The following is a 24,061-nucleotide window of genomic DNA, read 5'->3' on the forward strand; positions in this document are numbered from 1 at the left end:
GACATCAGACTTCCACTTCGTGTTAGTTGGGCTTTTTACGTTACAGAGGAGGATGGGCACTTAGATCAGCTGCCCGTGTCTCTAACATGAAGTCGCCCGTCCCCAGGGTGGTGCAGACATACGAGGCGGTCTTGGTGACTAAGTCTTGTTAGTTTTGTCTTACGCCCTGTCAGACTTCTCTTCACTCCTGCAAAGAGGTCAAGGGTATTCTCTCTGATTTGAAGCTGTCACACAATGTCCCTTCTCTGACTGTTGGTAATGAGATGGGGGAGAGGGGGAGAGACTTAAACTGCACAGTGGTGTAGAGATCCCAGGGAAAATTACAATGCCCTAAAAAGAGAAATGATAGCAAGGTGGCAAAAATGTCAAAAGAGTCCACCATTGTAGTCAAGCTTTTGTTAGGTAAAGAGCATACCTTTAAAAATTTTTTCCAAGTTTTGGCTAGTCATGTTTCATCTTAGGAGTACAAGCTAGTAAGAGGGGTAAAACTCCAAAGACATCCTGCCTATCTGTTCCTAAGTAATCACAACCCCTTCCACCACCATTAAGCTACCACTTGGTATAATAGTTAACATTTTAAAATGAGATCCTTTAAAAGATTAACATAAATCTTATTTTTTTATTTTTTTGAGAGGGGTCTTATTCTGTCGCCAAGGCTGAAGTGCAGTGGCGCAGTCTTGGCTCACTGCAACCTCTGCTTTCCCAGGCTCAAGTGACTCTCCAGCCTCACCCTCCCAAGTAGCTGGAACTACAGGTGTGAGCCAGCAGCATCCAGCAAATTTTTTCATTTTTGTAGAGAAGGGGTTTTGCCATGTTGCCCAGGCTGGTCTCGAACTCCTGAGCTCAAAGCGATATGCCCACCCAAAGTGCTGGGATTATGGATGTGAGCCACCATGTCTGGTCCATAAATCATTTTTTAAAAAACAATATACTGTTCCTTTTGTGTACCTATTTTCAGTGGACTCAACTGAAAAATGTCTGTACAAAAAGTTCAAACATGGGCCATCTGCAAAATCAAGCTATCGAAGGCATAACTGGTCTACTTTAAATATTAGACAAACTAGAGAAATTCTGTACAATCTAATGCTCCATGATGGTGTGGAAAGAGCATTGTTGGAAGCTGAAAGAGTCTTAGGTATGAGGGTGGCTCAGGGAGAAATGGGTGTTACTTTAGCCTGCAATTCTTAGCTTCCTGAGGGTCCACTTTGAATAACTGCAGACGGCTAAATCAGAATTAGAATACCCCTTGGAGTTCATTAAGAACAGATCTGAGATCATCCAACAGCTTCTGATTAACCTCTAGGTCATCACATACTTATGCATACATTGCACTGTAGCTATAAACACATCCCTATATGGTTCAGGGCTTTACATCATCTTGCAGAGTGTTGGCATTAAGTCAAGTACCTTAGAAGTATCCCTTCTGAGGTGTTCTTCAAACAACGGACAATTTAGCATTTATATAACTGCTTCCAAAGTGGCACCTGATGGGACTGCTCTCAGTGTCTTAGCAGATAATCACTGAACAGCACCTTCACTTGTGGACAGTTACGTTTTCTGGAAAGCTACTTCCATGTCAGTGACTGCCTCCAAGTCACAGCCAATTTTGGCCCATTCTCCAAGATGCATGTTAGCAGCCACTGCTCTGTGATGGCTGTCCCCGTCACCCTTCCTGAAAGCAAGCCCTGCCTCTCCACTGAGCTTCATCTATGCTTTTTGCAGCACTGAGCTCTTTCTTTTGCAAATAATTTATGCATGTCTTGGTTCTTCTAGGTACGGAAGCCTCCTGAGAGGAGGAGCTGGCCCTAATTAATCCTTGCACATGAGAGTTACTTTAAAAAAAAAAATTGTTAAAGGGATGAATTACTAAAGAACATTTTTATTCTTGTAAAAAGGCATTACAAAGATGGTCGCCTTTTCAAGCTTCCATTAAATTCCGTCTCATATATAGTATAACTAACATGTAAGAAACTCACGGTTCCTTGAGACGCTTGTTTGTACTAAGGTAAAAAAGAGAATCAGAATAGAAAATCTACCAGGCAAATGACTGAATGAAGTAGCCATCCAGCCCTCATCCAGGATTTCTCCCCCAGGCTAGCACTGTCCATCTTCAATCACCAGAAGATGATGAAGGCACACACTACAGGTTTTAAGAAATACCTTTGAACTAACAATGACAAAGAAACATCAAAGACTTAAAGGTCCATGCCTTGGATGTCAGTTGTTGGTTACAATGGTCCTTCATTAAAGCACATCCTGTAGTTTTAAAAGTTTGGTTAAAAAAGCCAGGGGTCTTGACTCTGTCACTGGAGCTCTGGGAGCTCTGGTCCTTTGGATTTCAGTCTTTACAACTGAACAGGGAAGGGCTGGTAATGATAGTACAGTAATTTATTAAGTATTTATTGCATGCCTGGGGCACATTCTAGGCATACACATTTAATGTTTTAGATTTCTGGAGGAAGGTAGGTGGAATAAGGCTCATATATTAATAAAGGCAATAAAGATCAGAAAAGTTAAGTAACTTGCCTAAAGTCACACAGCTAATAAGTAGCAGAAATAGAATTTCCCTAATCTACTACCAGTGCGGTATACTATACTTCTTTCTCTATGGGACTCTAGCACTGCTAACACTCAGTGAGACCAAGTACCTGGCTCCTGGCAGCCTGCTGCACCATGCCTTTCTATCTGTCTGGTGTATGGACCTGCAGTTGTACAAAGCTGACAAACCAGAGGGTGTAAACTCTCCAGGAGTCCTGGAATACAGGCTTCAGGGAGGTGGCCATAGTGAGGGGTAGTGGGAGACATGAATACAACAGCTCCCTGGACACCTGCTGCAGGCCTACTGGGCCTCCAAGGCAGGAAGTGAGTCCTCCCAGGAGCGCAGGCCACACATGGCCAGGGCAGAGCAGCAGGTGCCTGTCTGGGTGGGGAGAGCCAGTCTTTCACCACTGCACAGGAAATCCAATTTGCTGTTGCTTGAGAAACTACTGCCAAGAGTCTTGGTAATTCTGAACAAGCAACATGAGCGTGATACCAAAATAAGGCTCGCACTGCACGCCACTGATTTTGGTTAGTGGAGACAGCGGGCTCTGTGGATGGACTCCTCGGATGGCTGCCGCCCTAACTAACCTAGCACTCCTGCTTAGCGTGGTGTTGCTAACCTAGGAGGACTCTGTGGCTCACAACAAAAAGCTCCTTGTTTGGTGGGGCTGAAAATACAATGCCCAAGACCACAGCGACCTGGGTTCCGAGGTGACCTCAGCAGCAGCTGGGTCCCTTCCACAGCAGCGCTCCCTGGCTGCTGAACCCCTTCTGACCAACGCAACATTTGGATGGCTCCACATGAATGAGGAGTGTGAAGAAGTAAATCACTTGCTTTTCTCAAAAGCAACAAAACAAAAACAGGCAAAAACACGAATTGAAATGAGCAGCACATTTCCAATGTGACACCCTACAGAAACGTAAGCTGTACCTGGAAAAGCAAAGCCTCCCGCCCAGACCCTTGGGCTCTGGCTTCCAGGGGCCCTGCGGGCTTAATGTCTGTTACAAAGGACAGCTGTCCTGACTCTGCAGATGCCGAGTCCATGGCTGTAGCAATGACTGCCCAGGAACATCTCAGGAGTGTAAGGAGACAAACATTTACAATAAACCGGTAGATGCACACTGTGGGGGTGACCCTGGTTGGGTGGTGCTGCCCCCAGACCCCGGGATGCCGACTGGCACTGCGCTCGCCTAGCCAGGGCTAGATCATGGCACCACTCCCTCCTCCTCTTAAATGGCAATGTTCAAATTGGGGAGTTATTACTTAAACATGCTGACCTGTGGAATAACCAGAAGAACGTTATTTAAATCTGGTTGGGACCAGAGGTATTTAAAACCTGTCATTCTATAAGCAAAGCCAGGTTATTATAGGGAGAATAATTGAAAAAGTGGGGCCTGCGAGTTTTCCCTACGGCACTCCTTGTTCCTGCCCTCGTACTGCACCCATGCCCCAACAGCTTTTTTACTTTTTCCTTTTATTCACTTTGGAGATTTCTCAAACATCACATATTCATATCCCAACAAAGGGCTGTCTTTGGGGGAAAAAGCCCAAAGCAAACACCAGTTTTCAAGTGACTATTTCCAATGGTTCAGTGTGAAAACAGAAAGAGGAATATCGCTTCCCACTACAGTTTGCTTTCAGCAGTTAAAAATATTAGTATGTTCATGGAGTACCCACATCTTTGTAAATATCTGGTTTTAAAATCAACAACAATAAAATGTACAATAATTTTGATGCTGTAGAGAAGAATATTTAGGCCTTATCATCTTAGCAATCAACACTGTATTTTCTCAGCGGTGACAGACGGTGAAGTATGAGGTTATCTTTAAAATGAATGGGTTTCTGAGACAGTTCTTTGGAGAAGGGTAGGGACAGAGAGAGGAGGTGCAGACCCTGTGAGTGGAGCCACTTTAAAGTCCCGTCCCAGTGGCAGACACGGGGGAAGCTCCAGCACGTCCACCGCAAATACCACCCTTGAGTTATGCTCGGAATGAGCACCACGCAGTGCACGCTGTATTGGGAAAATGAGTACGAGTGCCAGGTGTCCATAACTTTCTCTATATGGACTGTCACTGTAGATGCAGCTGAGTTATGAACCAGCAAAGATTGCTTACTGACAAAATAAACTAGGCAAACACTAAAATTTGGGGCAGTTTATCACTTAAACCCAATCGTCATCAGAACCAGGATTCAAAACCTCGAAAAGGTCCAATTCCAGCAGTTTATTGCTAAATGTGTTATGTTATTCCCTTGGAGAGATCCAGTTGCACACATAACATTACACAGGATGCCCTATTTAAAATGTTTTATAAACACAAACTCTTCTCACACATGTATCTAGCATCATTGGTGAAACAGATTTTCAACCCGAATTACATGGTGACTCTTCCAAAGCAGTACTGAGAAGGACAAATTCAGTCGAGATTATTCTAAATTTAATATTTTAAGACGGAAAACCACTATGTACCTCCCTCCCCCCCAAATTCAATCAAAACAGAAAATACGGCTGTCAAGCCCTGGTCAATCTTTGGTGTGGCTAATCCATCAGCGTGCTTGCAACAACAACTGCATTAGCAATTCCGGTGGCAAAATAATGTAATTTCAACAAGCCAGTGGCTCTGGCTAGGAATGAATCCTGTGGTGGTAAAGTGGCATTTGTCTCATTAGACAAAAGACAAAGAATGTAGATGCCTGTAAAAATATATAACCATATGCTACTAAAAAAATAGATTCTACCCCGTTTGCTCAGGGAGACATGCTAGAAATAATTAAAATTAATCAGAAATACCTACTGCTTAGTTGACAGTTACAATCATTTGTCCAAGATGAGTGTTTTAAGATAAGTATGGAAGAGGAATGAGCACAACAGCAGGCCAAGACTAAAAACCAACGCAACCAAAGTCAAACAACCAGGGCAGCGAGTGTGACGCTGCGACCACATGCGTGGCTCAGAGAGGTCTGTGCGTTCTGTGAGCTCACAGCAAGGACAGCACAGAAAAAGGTCCCAAGGAAGGGATGACATCCCCTCCACCCCTCAGATCTGAGGGATCAATCCATTGGAATTAACCAGGTTAGGAGAAGAGAAAAGAGAAACAGCAAATTCAAGGGCCCTGGGGCATCCAGGAGAAAATATGGTAGAACAAAATAAAAAGTGAGAGTGGTGGGGGCCAGGCTTATGGTTCTCTGGGTTTGGTCTTTATCCTAAGAGAAACAGGAAGAGGCTTGGGATTTTTAAGCAGGAGCAATGGCATTAAAATATGTTTATTTTAAAGACATGGTTCTCTGGCCGTGTTGGGAAGAACACATCGGAGGCAGGAAGAACGAGGCTGTTACCACAATACCCAAGGAAGAGATGATGGCGCCTTGGAACAGGCAGTGGAGCACAATGGAGAGAGTTGAGCAATATCGTGGAGGTGAAATGGACAGGATTTGGTGATGAATTAGGTCATCTGGGGGAAAGAAAAGTTGTGCCTAGATGTCTCCTAGGTGTCCAGCTTGTGCGACGGGCAGATAATGGGGCAGTCACTGAAATAAAGAACATCAGGGGAGAGCGCGGGCTTAGTTTTGGACATGTGGACAGGGTTTGGCTTCGGACAGGCCTCTGAGTACCTAGCGTCACACAGGCAGGTGGACCCTCGGGTCAGGAAGCAGAAGGTTTGGTGTCATCTTTCCTCCCTATGCAGGAAGCCCCTGTATAAGACTGCATGAGTCTTGTCTAAGTCTTCCTCCGCTGGCGAATGTGACCTGTTCTCCATGCAGTCTGTTCACTCAAAGAAAGCTTCCACGTGTTCAATGCTAGCAGACAAGCTGGAGCAGCCACCAGTTATCTTCCAATTCCCTGTTAATAACTCTCCAAACCCTTTGGTAGCTGATATGTTTACATTTTGTTTTCTTCCTTTAAGAATGGGCAGAGAAGAATATTGTTTTGTGACAGCTTTATGAAAGAGAACTTCTAAGTAAGGGAACAGTAGTAACTTTGTCACCATACTCTCAAGAATAATCTTTTCAGTGGCTACGCCTCAGCTCTTCAGAATAGAACTTCTCCCTGGCACGTCTTTGCCTGGGCCTTTAAAATGTGGCACTGCCCACAGGGCCTCTTGTTTTCAAAGCATTTCTCCTGATTGTCTCCACATTTCTCCGAAGAGCTGTATTTTTGACTCCTGCATCTTGGCGAAGGTCTTCTTGCTAAGCACTGAGGAATACTGCATATTCCAGTCTGGATTTCTTAAAAGCGTCTAACATCAGAAACAGTTTTCTCTTTTGTTCATACTTCACACAGACTTCTCAGAGGGTTCCGACCTGTTACCAGCTCTGCTCCTGGCACTCCCTGCTGAAACGGCACCTGTTGTGCAATTTCAAGATTCAGCTCTTCCTTTTTGCTTCAATGCAGGTAACCCGTTTTAGTTGTTCCTAAAGCAGCTCACTGATCTTCACCTTTTCTCTCAAAGCAACCAGGAGAACAAATAGAGCTCAAGGGTTCTGAGGCGAGAGGCCTCCTTGTCAGGGTGTGAAGAAAACGCAAACACGGTGTCTGGCTGCGTGAATTTTAGCAACTGATAACTAAGGATGTTCTCTTCATCCTCAAAGTTGATTTTGGTTTGTTAAGCCCATTGTTCTGCTACTACGAACTCTTTCCTGGCAACCATACAAAAGTGAACCTCAACACTGTGAAGGCATTTAGTTCAGAGATTTTGATTTCAGCTCTTCCCTGCTGATCCCCAGCACACGGCCTGCCTCAGGTGTGGATGAGAGCCACAGAGGGTAGCAGTGGCTCCCAAATCCTGTCTTTTCCCGCAATGGACGACTCTCCAGAACTTTGGGGGTTTGTATCACGTCGCATCCTACTGACCTCTGAGAAGATGTAAATGGCACAGCTCCCCGGGCTGGTGAAACTAGATCCATACAGCATGAAAGAAACATTAGCTGCCATGGATGTCACCCACAGAGAGAAAGTGCCATCTCTACTGCATTCTATTTAAGGATCTTTACTTTAAAAAGTTTATCTTGAGATCATAGTACCATTAAGAAAAGATCTCCAAGTTATTTCTAAGGAGGGCTATTACTTCTCAGTGCTAGGAATAGCCACATCTTTTATTCCAGGACATCCCCTTCCAGGTGTAAAGGAGAGTGAACTGCTAATCCCAAAGTGGCTTAGCCCCCGAGGAGCCACAGGAGCAGAGAGGAGGGAGCAGGTGTCTTAGAGGTCTGGAGCCACGCAGCCTCAGACACAGAGAGCTTATCAGCCCAACAATACTTGGAGTAGATAACAATCCCTGATGGATGAACCTGAGTTTTAGGAGTGTGAGGGTGAAGCACCCATCCATCTTATATGCATTCTATGTACCTCTCATGCCTTAATGGGCCTGTCAGTAGGCTTAAGAAACTTAATTTGGGTCCCGAGTTCTCCATCCTATATTACTGTGTCACAGCAATATTGTGTATAAACCTCCAATAAAAAATGCCCTTGTCCAGGAAACAGAAAAACAGTAATTTCTGATCTTAAAAAAAAATCCTCCTAAAAATTCTTAGAGATTTCCTGAGTTAACAGTGGCCTGGGCCACAAAGTGACTTAGTTTGGTAAAGTCAAACATTGTTCAGTTAGGGTTAAAATGCAGGCAAGGTTTGTAAGCTGAGCAAAGCTATAGTTCTTTTTGTCCTCACCAGCCACTCCGTGCAGGACAGGATTCAGACAGGTTCTTACCTGGCAGCAATTTTAACAATCGAAAGTAATCCAGTACGAGTTTACTTTTAAAACAAGGGCCATAATCTTACAGGTTTCTGTGGGTTTTTTGTTGTTATTATTATTTTTTAAGAGACAGGGTCTCACTGTTTGACTCCAGGCCAGAGTGCACTGACAGGTTTCTGTCTGTGAGTTTTTCATTATTATTATTATTATTATTTTTTAAGAGACAGGGTCTCACTGTTTTACTCCAGGCCAGAGTGCACTGGCACGATCCTTGCTCACCGCAACCTTGAACTTCTGGACTCAAGTGACCCTCCCACCTCAGCCTCCTGAGTACCTGGAACTAGAGGCATGCGCTACCATACCTAGCTCACTGTTTTTCACTTTTTATAGGGACTAGCTCACTATGTTGCCCAGGCTGCTTGTGAACTCCTGGCCTCAAGTGTTTCTCCTACCTTGGCAGCCCAAAGTACTGGGATTATAGGCGTGAGCCACTGCGCCTGGCCTGTTTGATTTTTTAAATCTATGTAATGGCAGAAATGGAGTTCAAAATAAGAATGAAGACCAACATTAAGAGGAATCTTAGCATTTTAGTGAGTTGCTTCTCATACTCCTTACTGCTACTAAGATACCCTGTCACCCATGACACCTTCCAAACCCCAAGCTGCAATATAGTAAGACACAGTCACAGCCTCTTCACCACTTACAAACTTTTCCTGCTGCCTTCAGCCCAAAACACTGTTGAGGTTACCAGATTTCAGGGCTGTGAAAAATTCACCACCTGCTGGTCATCGGCCTGATACCTGGCAGGTTGGCATCACTGGCCATTGCCACTCCTGGTGCACACATGCAATTTCAAAGATCCTGGCCTTTCGTAACTCTGAACCGCCGGGGTTTGCTGTGCTGTGCGGCTGATGACGCCCAGCGATGGGTGCGCTCTCATGCTGGTTCTCGCTGTGATGGTCCCAGGGCATCTGGTGTGAGAGTGTGCATCTATGGGGGCAGGATGTTAACAGAGCCATGAAGCTGGAAGTGAAGACAGGTGGCATAGACACTGGTGCGCGAGTCACTGGGAGCCATCTCCGAGTGAAGACAGCCACCAGCTGTGAGAGGGCCAGACCCAGACACAGTGACGGGAAAATCTGAATGAAGAGGGCAGGCTAGATGTGGTGGGGAACTGAGTATTTCAGAGGATGAGGAGGATACTGAGTTCTGAGAGGAAGCAAAAGGGCAGAAACCAGGACAAAGCGTTTGGAAGACACACTCTGCCATGATCAACAGATCGCCAGAGCCTGAGTCAGGGTCAGGTCGGCGCAGACTCGAGCTTCTGAGGCCGTAGAGTTCTCCCAGTGGGAGCCCCAAGTGCTCCTCATGCGACATCCCTCAGGAAGGCCGCATAAGGAAGAAGTGTCCAGAGCATGCCTCCCAGCCCTCCCCTTCAACGCTGCCTTCGTGCTCTGCAGTAGCGGCTATTTCCGAGGCCCCCCTCAGACCCGAGCTGGCTTCCACACCAGAACCGCCCGGGGATGTTGGAGTTGAGGCTCCCGTGCCTCGGCCCCGTGGCTGGGTGAGGGTGTACAGTGGCTGCCGAAAGTCTCTGCGTGATACTCATCAGTGGCCTGGGGTGCCTCGTGGTCTCCGGTCCCTCCCAGGTTGGCTGTACATTTCATGCTGTGATTTCTTGGCTCTCATTAAAATTAAAGAAGAAGGCCGAGACGGGCGGATCACGAGGTCAGGAGATCGAGACCATCCTGGCTAACACGGTGAAACCCCGTCTCTACTAAAAAATACAAAAAAACTAGCCGGGTGATGTGGCCGGTGCCTGTACTCCCAGCTACTCCGGAGGCTGAGGCAGGAGAACGGCATAAACCCGGGAGGCGAAGCTTGCAGTGAGCTGAGATCCGGCCACTGCACTCCAGCCTGGGCGACTGAGCGAGACTCTGTCTCAAAAAAAAAAAAGATTAAAGAAGAAATCTCTGGTCTTTTTAGAATTAGTGTTTTACTACTTTTTGATTTGATGATTTATCAATGCACTTTATGGCTTCCATAATAGTTCTGTAATTCTAAAAGTTTTAATTGAAATCATAATCTTTAAATACTAACATAATAACATTCATTCAAATTCTAAATTTTGAAGAGAAAAAAGGAGCTAAAAATTAAAGCATAGTATTTAGAAGATAATGCAAAGGCTTACATTTAATTGCGGAAATAAAAACTCTGTTTAAGCCTTTGAAATCTTTTCTCTTTGTCTTTCAATAACATGACTTTTCAAATCATAGCTATTATGTTAAAACCTAATTGTCCAAAATCCAAAGGGCTGGATTCTTGGTTAAGACAAATCGCTCACTGCTCTTTAGTGCATGGACCCCACTATAACTGGGGCTTGACACACTTTGAAGTTTTTTGCCCCTTCTCTTTGACATTTTAATGCACTATCTCCATTAACGTATTTCCACATCAGCGGCTCTTCGTCCATCAGCAGAATTGCATCATACTGGCTTCAGAGGAAAATAACACAGAAAAAGTGCCTTGCTGGCAAATGGCAACACAGGATATGAATTATAGATACACCTCAATAAAGAACAGCGGCGGGAAGGTGTGTCTATGTGGGGTGCACATGAGGCACAGATACAAGCCCACTGTATATCCAACAAGCCAGACCAATTCATTTGCATTTGTAAATAGACCCAGCTTCTTGCAAGCATAGGAAGGCGGCTAGTCACATCCTCTCACAAAACACTCAGCTCCTCCAACAGCAATATGGTGGGGTTACTACTGATCTAGCTACCTTATGAAATTTATTCATCCTGTTAATGAGTGGCTGTTAATGAGATTTAAAAATAATCTTAACTAAAGTTCCCAATTTCCTAATTGACTCAACATAAAACATGTGAAAGCTAATTTCAGTGACCCTAGTTTTTGGTATGACGTAGTATTAAAATGCAGGTCTACAGAACAATATTTGTGATATTCAGTATTAAAACTTCCCTGCTAGTCAAGAGTAAGAAGACTTCTCAAATTAAATCATTTTACCCTTTTTTTCTGAAATTAAGAAGTCTGAGACTTCTCCTTCTTCTAATGCTCAGTTAATCCACCAAGGACTCTCTCAGGGACAGCAAAGGAACAACAGCGCTTATTCCAGCATCACGTAGGTGTGCACCTTTATCCGTGTCAATATCACCACCTTCCCACTCTGCTCCCCGACAACTCGCAAGTACTTCCACAGCCACACTCCAGTCCCAACAATGTTAAATGCCAAAGCAGTGTTGGTAAAAACCTCAAATGGTGAAAAGGACAGAAACTCAAACCGGCCCCTGTGCCAGCAAGTAACTGTTACTTATCTCACAAGGTGCTTGGCTCTGGAAACAATCTAACTCAAGCTACACGTGGAGTCTGTGGAGTCTACACGGGAACATGCAAAGCCTGCATTTCCTTTTAGGTGCAGCAAAGGTAATGAAATTCAGATAAGAGAAAAAAAATCCAGATTTCAATGCAAGAGGTGGAAGATCCACTAAGATACTCATTACTATTCGGTTTCTAATAGCAGGATTGCCTTTAGCTATGATGGAGAACAAAAATGAAGAGGTGGTTTGTAACAAAACAAAACAAAAAAGTAGAAAGAAGAGCAACAGGCAGGGCGCGGTGGCTCACGCCTGTAATCCCAGCACTTTGGGAAGTGAAGACGGGTGGATCACGAGGTCAAGAGATCGAGGCCATCCTGGCCAACATGGTGAAACCCTATCTCTACTAAAAAAAAAATACAAAAATTAGCTGGGTGTGGTGGCTCATGCCTGTAATCCCAGCTACTCAGGAGGCTGAGGCAGAAGAATCGCTTGAACCCGGGAGGCAGAGGTTGCAGTGAGCCGAGATTGCACCACTGCACTCCAGCCTGGTGACAGAGTGAGACTCCATCTCAAAAAAAAAAAAAAAAGAGCAGAAGAACAACAGGACCAGGTGATAGGGGACCCTGCTCCTGACTCAATGGTCCTGAGTGGGTGATGCTGTAGGTCTTTGTTGACTCTACCATAAAATCAAGAAGTAGAGGCTGGATAACATCTAAAACCTTCCCAGCTCTGAGATCCAATCGTTCTGTAATTGAAACTCTGCATCCTTATGAAACCTCTTCTTATCTTAAAGATCCCTACCAGAATTTTGACACAAACAATCTCAAGTCACTCAAGACTTGATCAAAATTTATATATGTGAGTTGCTAGGGCCTTAAGGAATTAAAATCTGTTTGTCCATCTACCCTGGCTTAAAGATCTAGGGCTTGTGAGATCTTCTGTAAATTCAGTGAAATCATGCTTCCTCCTAGAGCTCATTTCCAAGAAAAAATTCTGGATAATGCTGAAATTTTCAAATCCACAAATCAGTTGTATTTTGAAGAGCTGTCAATTGCTGGACATCACCAGGTACCATCTAGAACTCATAAAAGGATGCAAGGCACACGGGATGACTGGGGGGAAGTTATTCTACCTGCGCATGTCTGCACGCACAGGCTTTAAACGTAATGGATTCAGTCATTTAAAAAATGTTACAAGGTCAGGAGTGGTGGCTCACACCTGTAATCCCAGCGCTTTGGGAGGCTGAGAGGACTGCTTGAGGCTAGGAGTTCATGACCAGCCTGGGCAACATAGTAAGAATCTGGCTCTACAAAAAAGTAAAGACAAAATCAGTCAGGTATGGTGGCACGTGCCTTTAGTCCCAACTACTTGGGAGGCTGAGGTGGGAGAATTGCTTGAGCCCCGGAATTTGAGGTTGTAGTGAGCTATATGAAAGCCTGTGTTTAGCCTGGGATCCATAGCTATGCTCTTTAGGAAGTGGTAGGCCAAAGTTCTTCCTAAGCTTCTGGCAAACCTTGGCTCACCTATGCTCAGGTAATGGCTCAGAATCCTCCGAAATGATGCTACAGACAGCCATGAGCACTGATCTGCAGATGGATGGAACTCATTTGCCATTCCTGAAGTAGGCCGTTAGTAAGACCAGCTAGTATTTCCAACTCTCTGTTTCTTGTATCTTCAAAAGTAAATTCCTTAACTAGCAATGCTTTAAAACTGTACACAACCATGCATTTTCTGATACAAAGTGTATCAGTGTGTGGGAGGAGGAGGGCTCTGTACAGATGTTACTTATAAACCATTAACTTCAAATGACTGGATATTACTGCACAGTGAATCTAGTACCTGAACAAGAAGATTCACCAGATTCTACTGTAAATCCTCTGATGATCAAAATGAGGAATTTACTCAAAAGGTGAAAAAGAAAAAAAAATTAATCTATATGTTTCTTAATTTATTCAATGCAGCAGGTCGATTTTACCTTCATACTGTCACTCTTAAAGAAATTAATAAAACAGCTTCTGACCAGTGAAACTTGCATGTTTTTTCTCTATACTATCTTGTGTTTCACCAGCTGAGAAAATCTGAAGCATAATTGCCACAATCCTTCATTTTTACAACGAGCATTCTGTTTCTGTCTAATTGCAGACACACACTCACTCACGCTCCACCTTCATCATTAATTTGTCCTTTTCAGATTCTTCCATGGGCTCCAGGTCCTTTGGGATTGTGCCTTGAGAAAGAAGTCATTCAGACAGACTCTGTGAATCCTGCACTATGCCATTTCTTCCTCTCCCAAAGAGAAACTAACATTTAGCAAACTAGCTTTTCTAATGGCCAACCTAACTTTAACCTAACAGAGCCATCAACGGGGAAACAAACACCAAAGCAAAACCACGACTTTGCTGCAATGAGCTGTTAAATAAGTAAAGCAAAAGGATGTTGAAAATCAGATTTCTCAACTCATAGCACTAAAACATGTCATACACATGTTTTCTCAGATTCAAGCTTCTGCTTTTAAAAAAAGGCACAACACAGGTTATGTGTATTGCGAAGTGAACAGAAGGAAGATTTAAAATAGAAATAAAACTTAACTTCTTTCTTTTTTAGAAAGAATAGTGTAGACATACAAGTTAAAATTCACAGTTAACAGTCACGGGGCTATGAATATGAGCCCTTGCCAAGTGTGCTTTATCAGATTTACATAGAATAACGCCAACATTTTTCTTTTTCTTATTTTTAATTAAGGAGGAGGTGTTGTACTCTAAGGAAGCTATCTGGATGCTGCTGGCTGGAATACAGATTTGATCTCCTTGTGCTGGTTAGCTAACATCGATTTTCTGCCCCAGTGGAAGAGATTTCACTCTGATGCATGCCATTTAAATTCATTTTACACAGCTGCTTAATGTGGCTTGGCAAGGCACAGCCAAACTAGCTTTGTGGGTGTAAAGAGGCCTCTGGAGTTGGTAAAAGGACAGATCCTATGGATTAGCTGCAGATGATGAATGCTTGCTTCCTCCGACTGCTATCTTCCTACTGACTCATGAATTGACCTTGAAGGCACCACAAGAAAGTAACAAAGAGGAAAAGACAATTTCCCAAGAATAAGCACGTTCACCTCATTCTATATTTGTTATTTCACTTTGGGGATGATGTTTACAGGATTCTATATTTGTTGGTCCACATTTAGGGCCATGTTTACAGACTTCAGAGCTCTCGATTCCAAAATTATCATTCGTTCTGTCTAAATAAACATAAACTGAATATAAAACTACTAAAAAGCTCTGTCAGGCATTCATAACTGGTAGTGAAAGCATAGTTCTATAAATTTACTGTTTAAACAAAGCTAGGTGACATTCCCTGTTTGATTTTAACCAAAGATGATGCGTGTCTCTACTAAAACTAACATGATTAAGGCAAACTAACTACCAAACATGGTTAAGTCTGCCCAGGATGATAGCAATAACTTTTTTGCTTAGTAATTCACTCAATACTAATAGACTTTCAGAGCATTTACTAACCTAAACAAGGTGACAGAACCTGATACTACATAGTTTTGTAGTAGGAAAAAAGAGATACTTTTTGTTGCTGTATGTAATTCCTGTGTTGAAATTGAGAATAATATGGCAACACTGTGTTTAGAGAGAACATTCTCTGTTGGATTATTTTGTGGTATTTTCCTGGTGACTTCAATATTCTAATACTCGCTGGAGAAGAAAATAATAGAAGTCTTTGGCACAGACATTTGCTTGGTGGTGATATAATGAAACCCCTCCTAAGTCCTGTGAATAGCCTGTGTCAGCTCAACTGCAGTGATTGTCTTGTCAAATGAGATGCTGTGCTCTTAATTTGGGGGTGGGTATGGCAGCCGCTCACTGTAGTGGCAGGAGTGAGAATACAGTCATGAGAACAGCGCTGCACAACACAGGTTCCTAGACAAAACAACGACAACAATGGGGGAAATGACGCCAGAGTTGGTGACTCCGTGTCTTCGACACAGATCAAAGTTTCTATTTCCCTCTCAGGCATGAAGGAAAGCAGCCATGCCGAAAGCCATGCAGACAGGGCCTGAGGACACATGCGGGTTTCCACCGAACGGCCACAGTACTGTTAATACGAAAGGAAAACGAAACAAACACACCAACAAAAATGGACACAAGGACAACCCCCTGGGAGATGGATTTCCTGTTAGGTGTTTCGCTTTCTTGGTTTGGGTGTTCCTTTCGTGGCCAGGTGGCACGATCTTTAACAGTTGCAGAGAAAACGCCCAGGTCCCGCAGCAAGTCGGGGTGCGTTGCTACCTACCCGTACTGGTCAGGCTGGTGCACCATGGGAGCCTGAGAGTTGCCATAGTTGGGGTGCTGGGAAGAAAACATGGGGCGTCCGCCAGCCCCAGACTGGCTGGGATAAGCAGGCGACCTAATGTATGGTGGCCTAAAGTGGAACAGAAGAACAGCCTCTTGGGATTTGTTCTGATGCACAAGCATGAATCCCTGTCCATCTGTCACCCCCACACGTAGGTGCGGGGTTTACAGACCGCAGAGGCAAGCTGAATACCTGCATCCTGCCACTGCCTGAGGGGTGGGGGGTATAGAAAATGCCTCTAACAACAGGGTGGGGACAGGCAGAGAAAAGTGAGATTCTCAATTCTAATCTCCATTTACCATTTTAAAGTAAAGCTTTGACTTTGGTAAAAGCAAACAAGAAGATATACAGCCCCCATTTAAAATCCTGGTGAGCTAAAATGGGCAGCAAGTTGAAGGCAAGGCTTTGGAATGATCTACGCATTAGAAACAGAAAATGGCAATGCATGGATGTGTATTTATGTATTGATTACTTCAGAATGATATAAACAGTGACTCAGAAAGGGGGCACGCATGGCTTCGTAACCACATAAAATCATGCCTGGCTCTCTGTGGCTATCTTCTGAGGTCCCTCCCGAAGGCTGCGTGCCAAATGCAATCAAATACTTTCCACTTAAAAAAAGAAAATAACTTGTGCTTTATGAGTTGCAACAATGGACAATTCATTTAAACTTGAATTCGAACTTCAATTTGAACAGCCAAACCAGTTTTCATAGACAGGTTTACAAAAACATTCCCTAAAGCCTGTGTGGGTTCAGCAGAGGGCTAGACTGCTGGAGTTCAGAAAATTTTAAGTAATTGTAATGTGGAGACAGAAAGAAAGATAATGATTGATTTTCATTTTATTTCCTCAAGGGAAATTTATTATTATTTGGAGAAAACAGTAAGACTGGAGGGGTCCCACATTCCCCAGATAGCAGCTTCAGAGGAAAAGTAAGAAAAGACACATTTAAAAACACACGCACACACATGCACACACGCACACACACATGCACACACACGCACACACATGCACACACGCACACACACATGCACACACACCTTAGCTTTTGTTTCCCTTGGACAAAAATCAGAATCTTCTACCTTTGCTTCTGAAGATACCATTAAGATACACATCTTTCAAAGTACTCTATTTTAAAACATATTTGCATGTGCTTTTAAAACGTATTCACCTTTGCCTTATAAATTTTTAATTATGTTATTTTTATCCAGGTCAAGTATTTACTTCAAAATTAATTTTTAATTCGGGATTAAAAATGAGTAATTGTAGCTAAAGCCTTTCGCTTTATCAGCTCAAACTTTCTAAAATATTATCTTTGCTTTTTAAACCACATTTTGGTTTGGACAGATAGATATGCCTGGAAAAATAAAATATAACGTAAGAATGTAAAGTATATAAATTTCACACATATATGTTTAGACAAACACACAATAGACGTATGTATACATACAAAGTTTGTATTTTATGAAGATTCTTGTGATAGGCTGAAAAAAAGGTGGGGAGTGTGTTTTCTTTTCAATGTTTTAGATTTTAAATCGTTCCTAAGCTTTAGTATTTCCTGCTTAAAAGTCACTGCTTCAATTGGTACCACGCAGACACTTCCCTGTGCAACCGGATCTGGTTTGCTGCTGCAACGACTATTCACAGGCATTTCAAATCACCTCCCACGACTGATGTGCCCACCGCTCATATTCCTTCCTCATGTATCATAAAACATGGTTCGTCACTTAGTTCTCTGATCTTGACGCTACAGAATATATTTAACACAAAAAGAACGGCCAAGCACAGTGACATTTTACTGCTCTGTGTGACCCCGGGGAACAATGCAGCTACGTGCGCAGTCACGTGGTCACGCGTAGACACACAGCGTACCTGCCCGGGGCGTGCTCCTGGGTGGCGTACCTGCTTTGTGCTGAGTTCGCAGCAGCCTGCATCACTGCTGCGGCTGCCTCCTGTGCCTTACGGTTCACAGTTGGCATTGGCGGCCCCATTCCTGGCCCTCCCTGCTGAGACATGCCAGGAGAACTGGGGGTCATGCTGCTCATATTTCCAGGAAATGGTCTGTTCTGCATCCCAGCTGATGGCATTCGTCCCAGGGGCACAGCACCACATGGCTGGCTTGGCCCTTGTCCATGCATCTGGTTGTTGGCACTGATACCCATACCGGGCCCTGGGCCGCTGTAGCTTGCACTGGGCACCCCACTATACGCTGGGGGTCTGGAGTAGTTACCTAAACAAAAAGCAAACACAAAGTAAAGCCTTTTATTTAAACTTGTGACAACATTCACTGGAAATACTTTTTGTCCAACAATGTGATCAGCAGGAGTATTAGTCATGACCCTTATTGGCCCTTCCTATTGGCGCTGGTGCAGCTGCCAGTCTCAAACATGCTCTCTCTCTGCACACTCCCAGGCCCTCAGAGAGTGACTCAAATACGGACAGCCCCAGAGGACCACTGCACTGATGAAGAGAAAGTCAGACTGGTCATAAAAAGAAACAAACGACAAACAAAAAACCAAACCCTATCAATAGGCAAGGGATACCGAGTGCTGCCTCAATCCGTTCACCACCACACATTCTCATGTTTCAACCAAAATGGTGAGCATCACTCTGAGATCACACCACTAGATCACTGCTGCCTTCAACAGCCATGTGAAAGGGCTCCACAAGACAACGTGTAAGACGAGATGCACATATGGTCAAAATCATCCCTTAAAACCCCACAGGAAGGTGTCGCGCGGGAACCTGACATGAGCCCCAGTTTTCCTCTAAGTTGGGAATAATTTTTCTCTTTCTTTTTTTGCTTGGGTACCAGATCGAGCAGCTGGTTTGTGCTGGCTGCCACAACTCGAAAAACTGTCCCAGCACAAGCACGGCACACGGCAGCAGGAGAGCTGGCGGGCAGGGCCGGGGGAGGGGGTGAGGGACGGCGGGCAGGGCCGGGGGAGGGGGTGAGGGACGGCGGGCAGGGCCGGGGGAGGGGGTGAGGGATGGCGGGCAGGGCCGGGGGAGGGGGTGAGGGATGGCGGGCAGGGCCGGGGGAGGGGGTGAGGGATGGCGGGCAGGGCCGGAGACGGGGGTGAGGGCCGGAGACGGGGGTGAGGGCCGGCGGGCAGGGCCGGAGACGGGGATGAGGGCCGGCGGGAAGGGCCGGGGGCGGGGGTGAGGGCCGGCGGGCAGGGCTGGAGGCAGGGGTGAGGGCTGGCGGGCAGGGCTGGAGGCGGGCAGGGCCGGGGGCGGGGGTGAGGGCTGGCGGGCAGGGCTGGAGGCGGGCAGGGGTGGAGGCGGGCAGGGCCGGAGGCGGGCAGGGCCGGGGGCGGGGCTAAGGGATGGCGGCGGGGCAGGAGGTGGGGGTGAGTGCCGGCGGACAGGGGTGAGGGCTCCCGGCGGGCAGGGCCGGAGGCTGGGGTGAGGGCGGTGGGCAAGGATGAGGGCTGGCAGGCAGGGCCGGAGGCGGGGGTTGGGGTAGGGTGACTGATGGCGGGCAGGGCCCAAGGCAGGGAGGCGGGGGGCGGGGCGGCGGTAGGTGGGTGGGGTGGAGGGGTGGGGTGAGGGACAGAGGGCGGGGCCAGAAGCGGGGATGAGGGACAGTGGGCAGGGGACAGCGCGCAGGACCAGAGGCGGGGGTGAGGGAAGGAGGGCAGGGTGGAGCCAGGGGTGAGGGACGGAGGGCAGGGTCGGAGGCAGGGGTGAGGAACGGAGGGCAGGGCTGGAGGCAGAGGTGAGGGATGGCAGATGTTTTCCCTTCCCTTTCACACCTTTTACTTTGTGTGTAGATAAATTCAAGTAAATCAAAGACACACGATACTACTTCAATCATAATTGAACTGCTGAACCAGTGTGTGCTGGGCACCTGGTTAAGTGCTTTGCACCAATGAATTCATTCATTTCTTCCAATAACCACGTGAAATATAGATAGCCGCAGGACTCTATTTACAAATGAGAAAAATCAAGAGCTAGAAGATTAGGACTAAAGCTCTAGCAAACTGACTCGGGGACCCATGTCTTCAACCAATAAAACGTGCTGCCTCCTGATAAATGAATGTTGAAATCACATAAATGTAAAAGACAAGTGTGTGTGTGGAATATGGATTAGTGTTTCCCAATCAGTCCTTACTACTTTTCCTTTTTCCATCCATGTAACATAACTATACACTTACTATACACCAGAAGCTGTTCTAGGCACAGGTGACATAAGACTAAATACAATCCAATTCCTGCACTCGAGAAGCTCACAATCTACATGGGTGAGCATGCGTGTGTGTGCATGTGTGCACACGTATGGTTATGCGTGTGTGTGTGCAGTAAAGCAGCAAGGGTAAAAACAAGAAAAAGTATAGAAGCAAAACAAAAAAAGCATGCAATGTGAAAAGTGCAGACAGAAGGGAGAGTGAGTCTGATGGGGGCTGCAGGCTTGAGGGCCCCCTTGGTGGGGGCTGGTGGAGAGTCCTCTGAATGAGCACTTCTGGAGCTGAACCCTCAGGAGCTGGCTTCAGGGGCTGGGAGAGCCTGCAGCTGGGTGAGTCTCTGCATTGCCTGCCTGCAGGACCTTAGGGAAGTTGCTTTCATCTTTTCTTGTTTCATTCTCTTCTCTGTAAAACAAAGAGAATCCTAACATTGTCCACGTGAAGAAGTGTTCTCAGGATTAAACCAAATAATGTACGCAAAGTATCTAAATTGTGGATGCCACTTGATGGGGGCTTCATTGTTGGCTGGGGGCTATGGCAGAAGAGGGGAAAGGGCACTTATGGCTGAGAGGCTGGGGACACCGGCTCGATGGCAAGGGCAGACTGATTTGGACAGCCACTGGAGCGCTGTGTGTGGCTGTCGGGGGGTAGAGGGGAGAGGCTGGGTCTGGCAGGGCCTTGTGTACCAGGCTTCTAAGTTTGAGGTTTATCTTGTTGATAAGGAGGAGCTTCTCAAGGATTTCCAGCAGAGATAGGACTGGATTAATAACTGCAATAAAAGCAAACACTTAATATTTACTATGTGCTAAGCTCAGTTCCAAGTTCTTTGTGTTAACTCACTTAATCCCCAGATCAGGCCTAGGAGGTACACATTATTATAATCCTCATGCTGGAGATGAGGAGCCTAAGGCATAGGGCTGTGAATAACAACAAATGTGTCATGGTCATGTGGCCCACAACTGGAGGAGGAACCTCTCAGCCCAGGCAGCCCAGAGTGTAGTTTAGAGTCCAAGCATGACACATTCTGCTACACAGTCTCTCAAATATTTAAGAAAAATCACATTTATGTAACAATGTTACCATAATGGTCAAAACCGGCTTTCTTAAATTCACACATACAAAGTTCTATCACCTACAAATCTGCAAGAGACCTCTGCAGACTTCTCCATATTTACTGTGCGCCTGCTCTCTGTGAGAGACACTGCGTGCATTTTCATTTGGCTGTCCGGGAGGCATGTGTTATTCCTTACAGGCGACGCACGGGCCACTGTCCGTGCAGATGTGGGCAGGCACACTTTTGTCAAGGGCCAGGTAGGAAATAGTTTAGGCGTCTGGGGCAAACAGTCTCTATCATGATTACTCAATCCTGCCACAGTAGCCCCCAAAGCAGCCACACACACAGATGGGAGTAGTGATGTTCCAATAAAACTTTATTTACAAAAACAGGTAGTGGGCCAGAGCGGGCCACAATCTGTGGACTCCTGACACAGACCGGTCTTGGGACAAGCTAATAAACTGCTACACTAGCAACGGCAAGTAAGACCTGGTCAAGTCAGCAGCTTCCTTAACCCCGAACACCATCTGGAAGGCTGAGAAAGGCTTCAGGGGATGCCGGAGTGCGCAATGGCCGATCTGAGGAACTGGGAAAGAAAGTGGAAGACAAAGGGGAACAGGAAACAGGAACAGGAGAGGCACAGCGAAGACACCTTGGGTGCGCTGGGCCACATGCCATTAGCCTTTTATTGGTGGCTCCTTCAAGTCAAACTGCTTCGGCATGAAGAGGCACTGCTTTTGCACAGCTGCAGTTTGCCGATACCATCAAAACTCTGTTTTCAAGTTAAAATAAAAAATAAAAAAACACCACTGTTCATCAGTTTCAAAGTTCTTTACAAAAATTTCTTAAGTTGCTTCTGAATCTCCCATCCCACGGGACACACATACACTCCGTTTTCCCGTCACGCAGTCTTGGCGGAAAAGGCACCTTCTGTGCACCCTGGTAGGCGGGCACAGAGCAGGGGCCAGCTGCTGGGCCCTTCCTCTTCCCACGCTTACCCAGAGACAGCCCCAGTCCTCACGACTCTTCGCTGTGAGAAGGAATTCAGACTCCTCCTCCTCCTCCTCCTCCCTGAGCTCACATCCCCTTCGCTTCCAGATGATCTGATAAGATCAGTGGGATACAGTGCTCCTTCTTGGCTCTTGCTTTTATTAAAAATAAATATGCTCATTCATAGTTTGAATGCACAAGTAATTAATTCATGTATTTATGCCATTACTTGGGGGCTAGTTTCCACCCTCCCCCAACACTGGATAAGTGACTCAGTTGGTAAGAAACCTTTTTCAGTGAAAACGTATGTGCCTTTGCTTTAGAAGGAAATGAAGTGACGCTTTAATCTTGTTTTAGAAAACAAGCGTTTAGACTATACCCATCATGTCGTTTTATTAGAGAAAGAAGGTTTCTGAGTTTGTTGAACTCTGCTTATAGCTGGAATGGGGAAATGTTGGCACTCCAACTTCCTGGGTTTAACTGGCAGTCAAGGGCTGTATTTTAATGAACACAAAGGAAAGAAACTACTGAGATGTTTAGTTACTCTGTACCCTACCTTCATCTCTCACTCATGTTATGTGCTAAAGAGAGGAGAGCTGTGTTTCAGTAGCTTTGCTCAATTCGGCAGCTGGTCTTCATCTTCTGGCAGGAAGCGTCTGCAAGCCGGTGGAGTACGCGTTTGAGCACAGCCATGCACACCAAGACATGCGTGTGTGCACTTGTGCTTAGAAAGGCGCTTAGGCCTGGGGTGCCAATCTCTCTCTCTCCAATCAGTTGGGTTGATTCCAGGAATTGGCACTCAAAAGCGCGTGTGAAGGAAATACGTTCTAATTACAGAGGCCTCTATCGGATAGAAGAAATACAAAGTCCCCTTTTCTTTTCTTTGAAACTTTCCTCATTAGACTCACGTGCCTGGATAAAAATAGTTTCTAAAGGCTTAAAATGGTTTAAGAGGCAGCAATGGATAAAGCACAGGCTTCAGAATCTGGGTGTGAATACTGGTTCTGACACTCCCTAGCAGCGTGACAAGTTGTTTAGCCTCTGAACTGTGGTTCTGTCATCTGTAAAGTGATGACGATAATGAATAAGAGGCTGAAAGTAACAAGTGCAGCGCCAGGCACAGTGCTGCCGAACAAATGACAGCTGCCATCGTCATCAACGGCCATAACAACATCACTAACATCACCCCCCCATCTTTTAAAAATGTGTGCATGGGGCAAAAAATGATTCATGCCCCCCCAACTACTCGATAACGTATCTTTCTTCTCAAAATAAACAAAAACCAAATATGTAAGCCAAGCAAAATATGAGAGGAAAAGCCAGGAATGAGAAGTGCAATCTTATTTCCATGTTTCTCTAATAGGTTAGTAATTTGTTGGCACTGGCTTTGACAGAAAACAGATGGATCCAGCATTAAGCACAATGAAGGCGGCAGATGCCGGGCCAGCCCACCTCAGCTGGACTGGTCTTGCAGCCAAGTCCAAGAGCCCACAGTTTTCAAGTGGGTTCATCTTGGCACACTAGCTTTGGAAAATTGGTCACCAATAGAATTCAGATTTCTACCCACCAAGAGTTCCATTCAAGCCCAGAGAGAGGAAGCAGAAACTAGACCCTATTCAAGTCACCATCATCATTTCAGGCAGATCACAAAAAATTCTGTACCTGACTCCAGAAAATTTAAAGTTGCTAATTACAATACATATTCAGAGAGTACTGCTTTTTGTAAACTACTAAATGTTTCCACTCATATATGAAATTTTGCTTCTAAGTTTCAATCACTCAACAGTTATGAACAACTACTGTGGGCAAGGTTCTGCATTATTCCTTATATGGTAGAGGAGAAAATGGAGGCACATGCCATAAATCAGAAATCTTACCCTTGTGGGAAAAAGAAATGCATAA

The 24,061-nt window shown here is 45.3% G+C and overlaps 1 protein-coding gene across 8 annotated transcripts in view; it reads right to left on the minus strand.

Annotated features, from left to right (window-relative positions):
* The window catches only part of ARID1B (AT-rich interaction domain 1B), a 445,627-nt gene that overhangs the window by 43,713 nt on the left and 377,853 nt on the right, over window positions 1–24,061 (minus strand). For 4 of the 8 annotated variants that reach the window (XM_050786680.1, XM_050786684.1, XM_050786682.1 and 1 more), the window contains 2 exons: window positions 17,831–18,158; window positions 15,869–15,997 (listed from right to left, as the gene is read on the minus strand). In XM_050786680.1, coding sequence (XP_050642637.1) covers window positions 15,869–15,997; window positions 17,831–18,158 — 457 coding nt within the window. The remainder of the gene's footprint in view (window positions 1–15,868; window positions 15,998–17,830; window positions 18,159–24,061) is intronic. The other 4 variants (XM_050786686.1, XM_050786683.1, XM_050786685.1 and 1 more) reach the window with 1 other exon arrangement.

This window comes from Macaca thibetana, chromosome 4, assembly GCF_024542745.1.
Source record: "Macaca thibetana thibetana isolate TM-01 chromosome 4, ASM2454274v1, whole genome shotgun sequence".
Lineage (NCBI taxonomy): Eukaryota > Metazoa > Chordata > Mammalia > Primates > Cercopithecidae > Macaca > Macaca thibetana.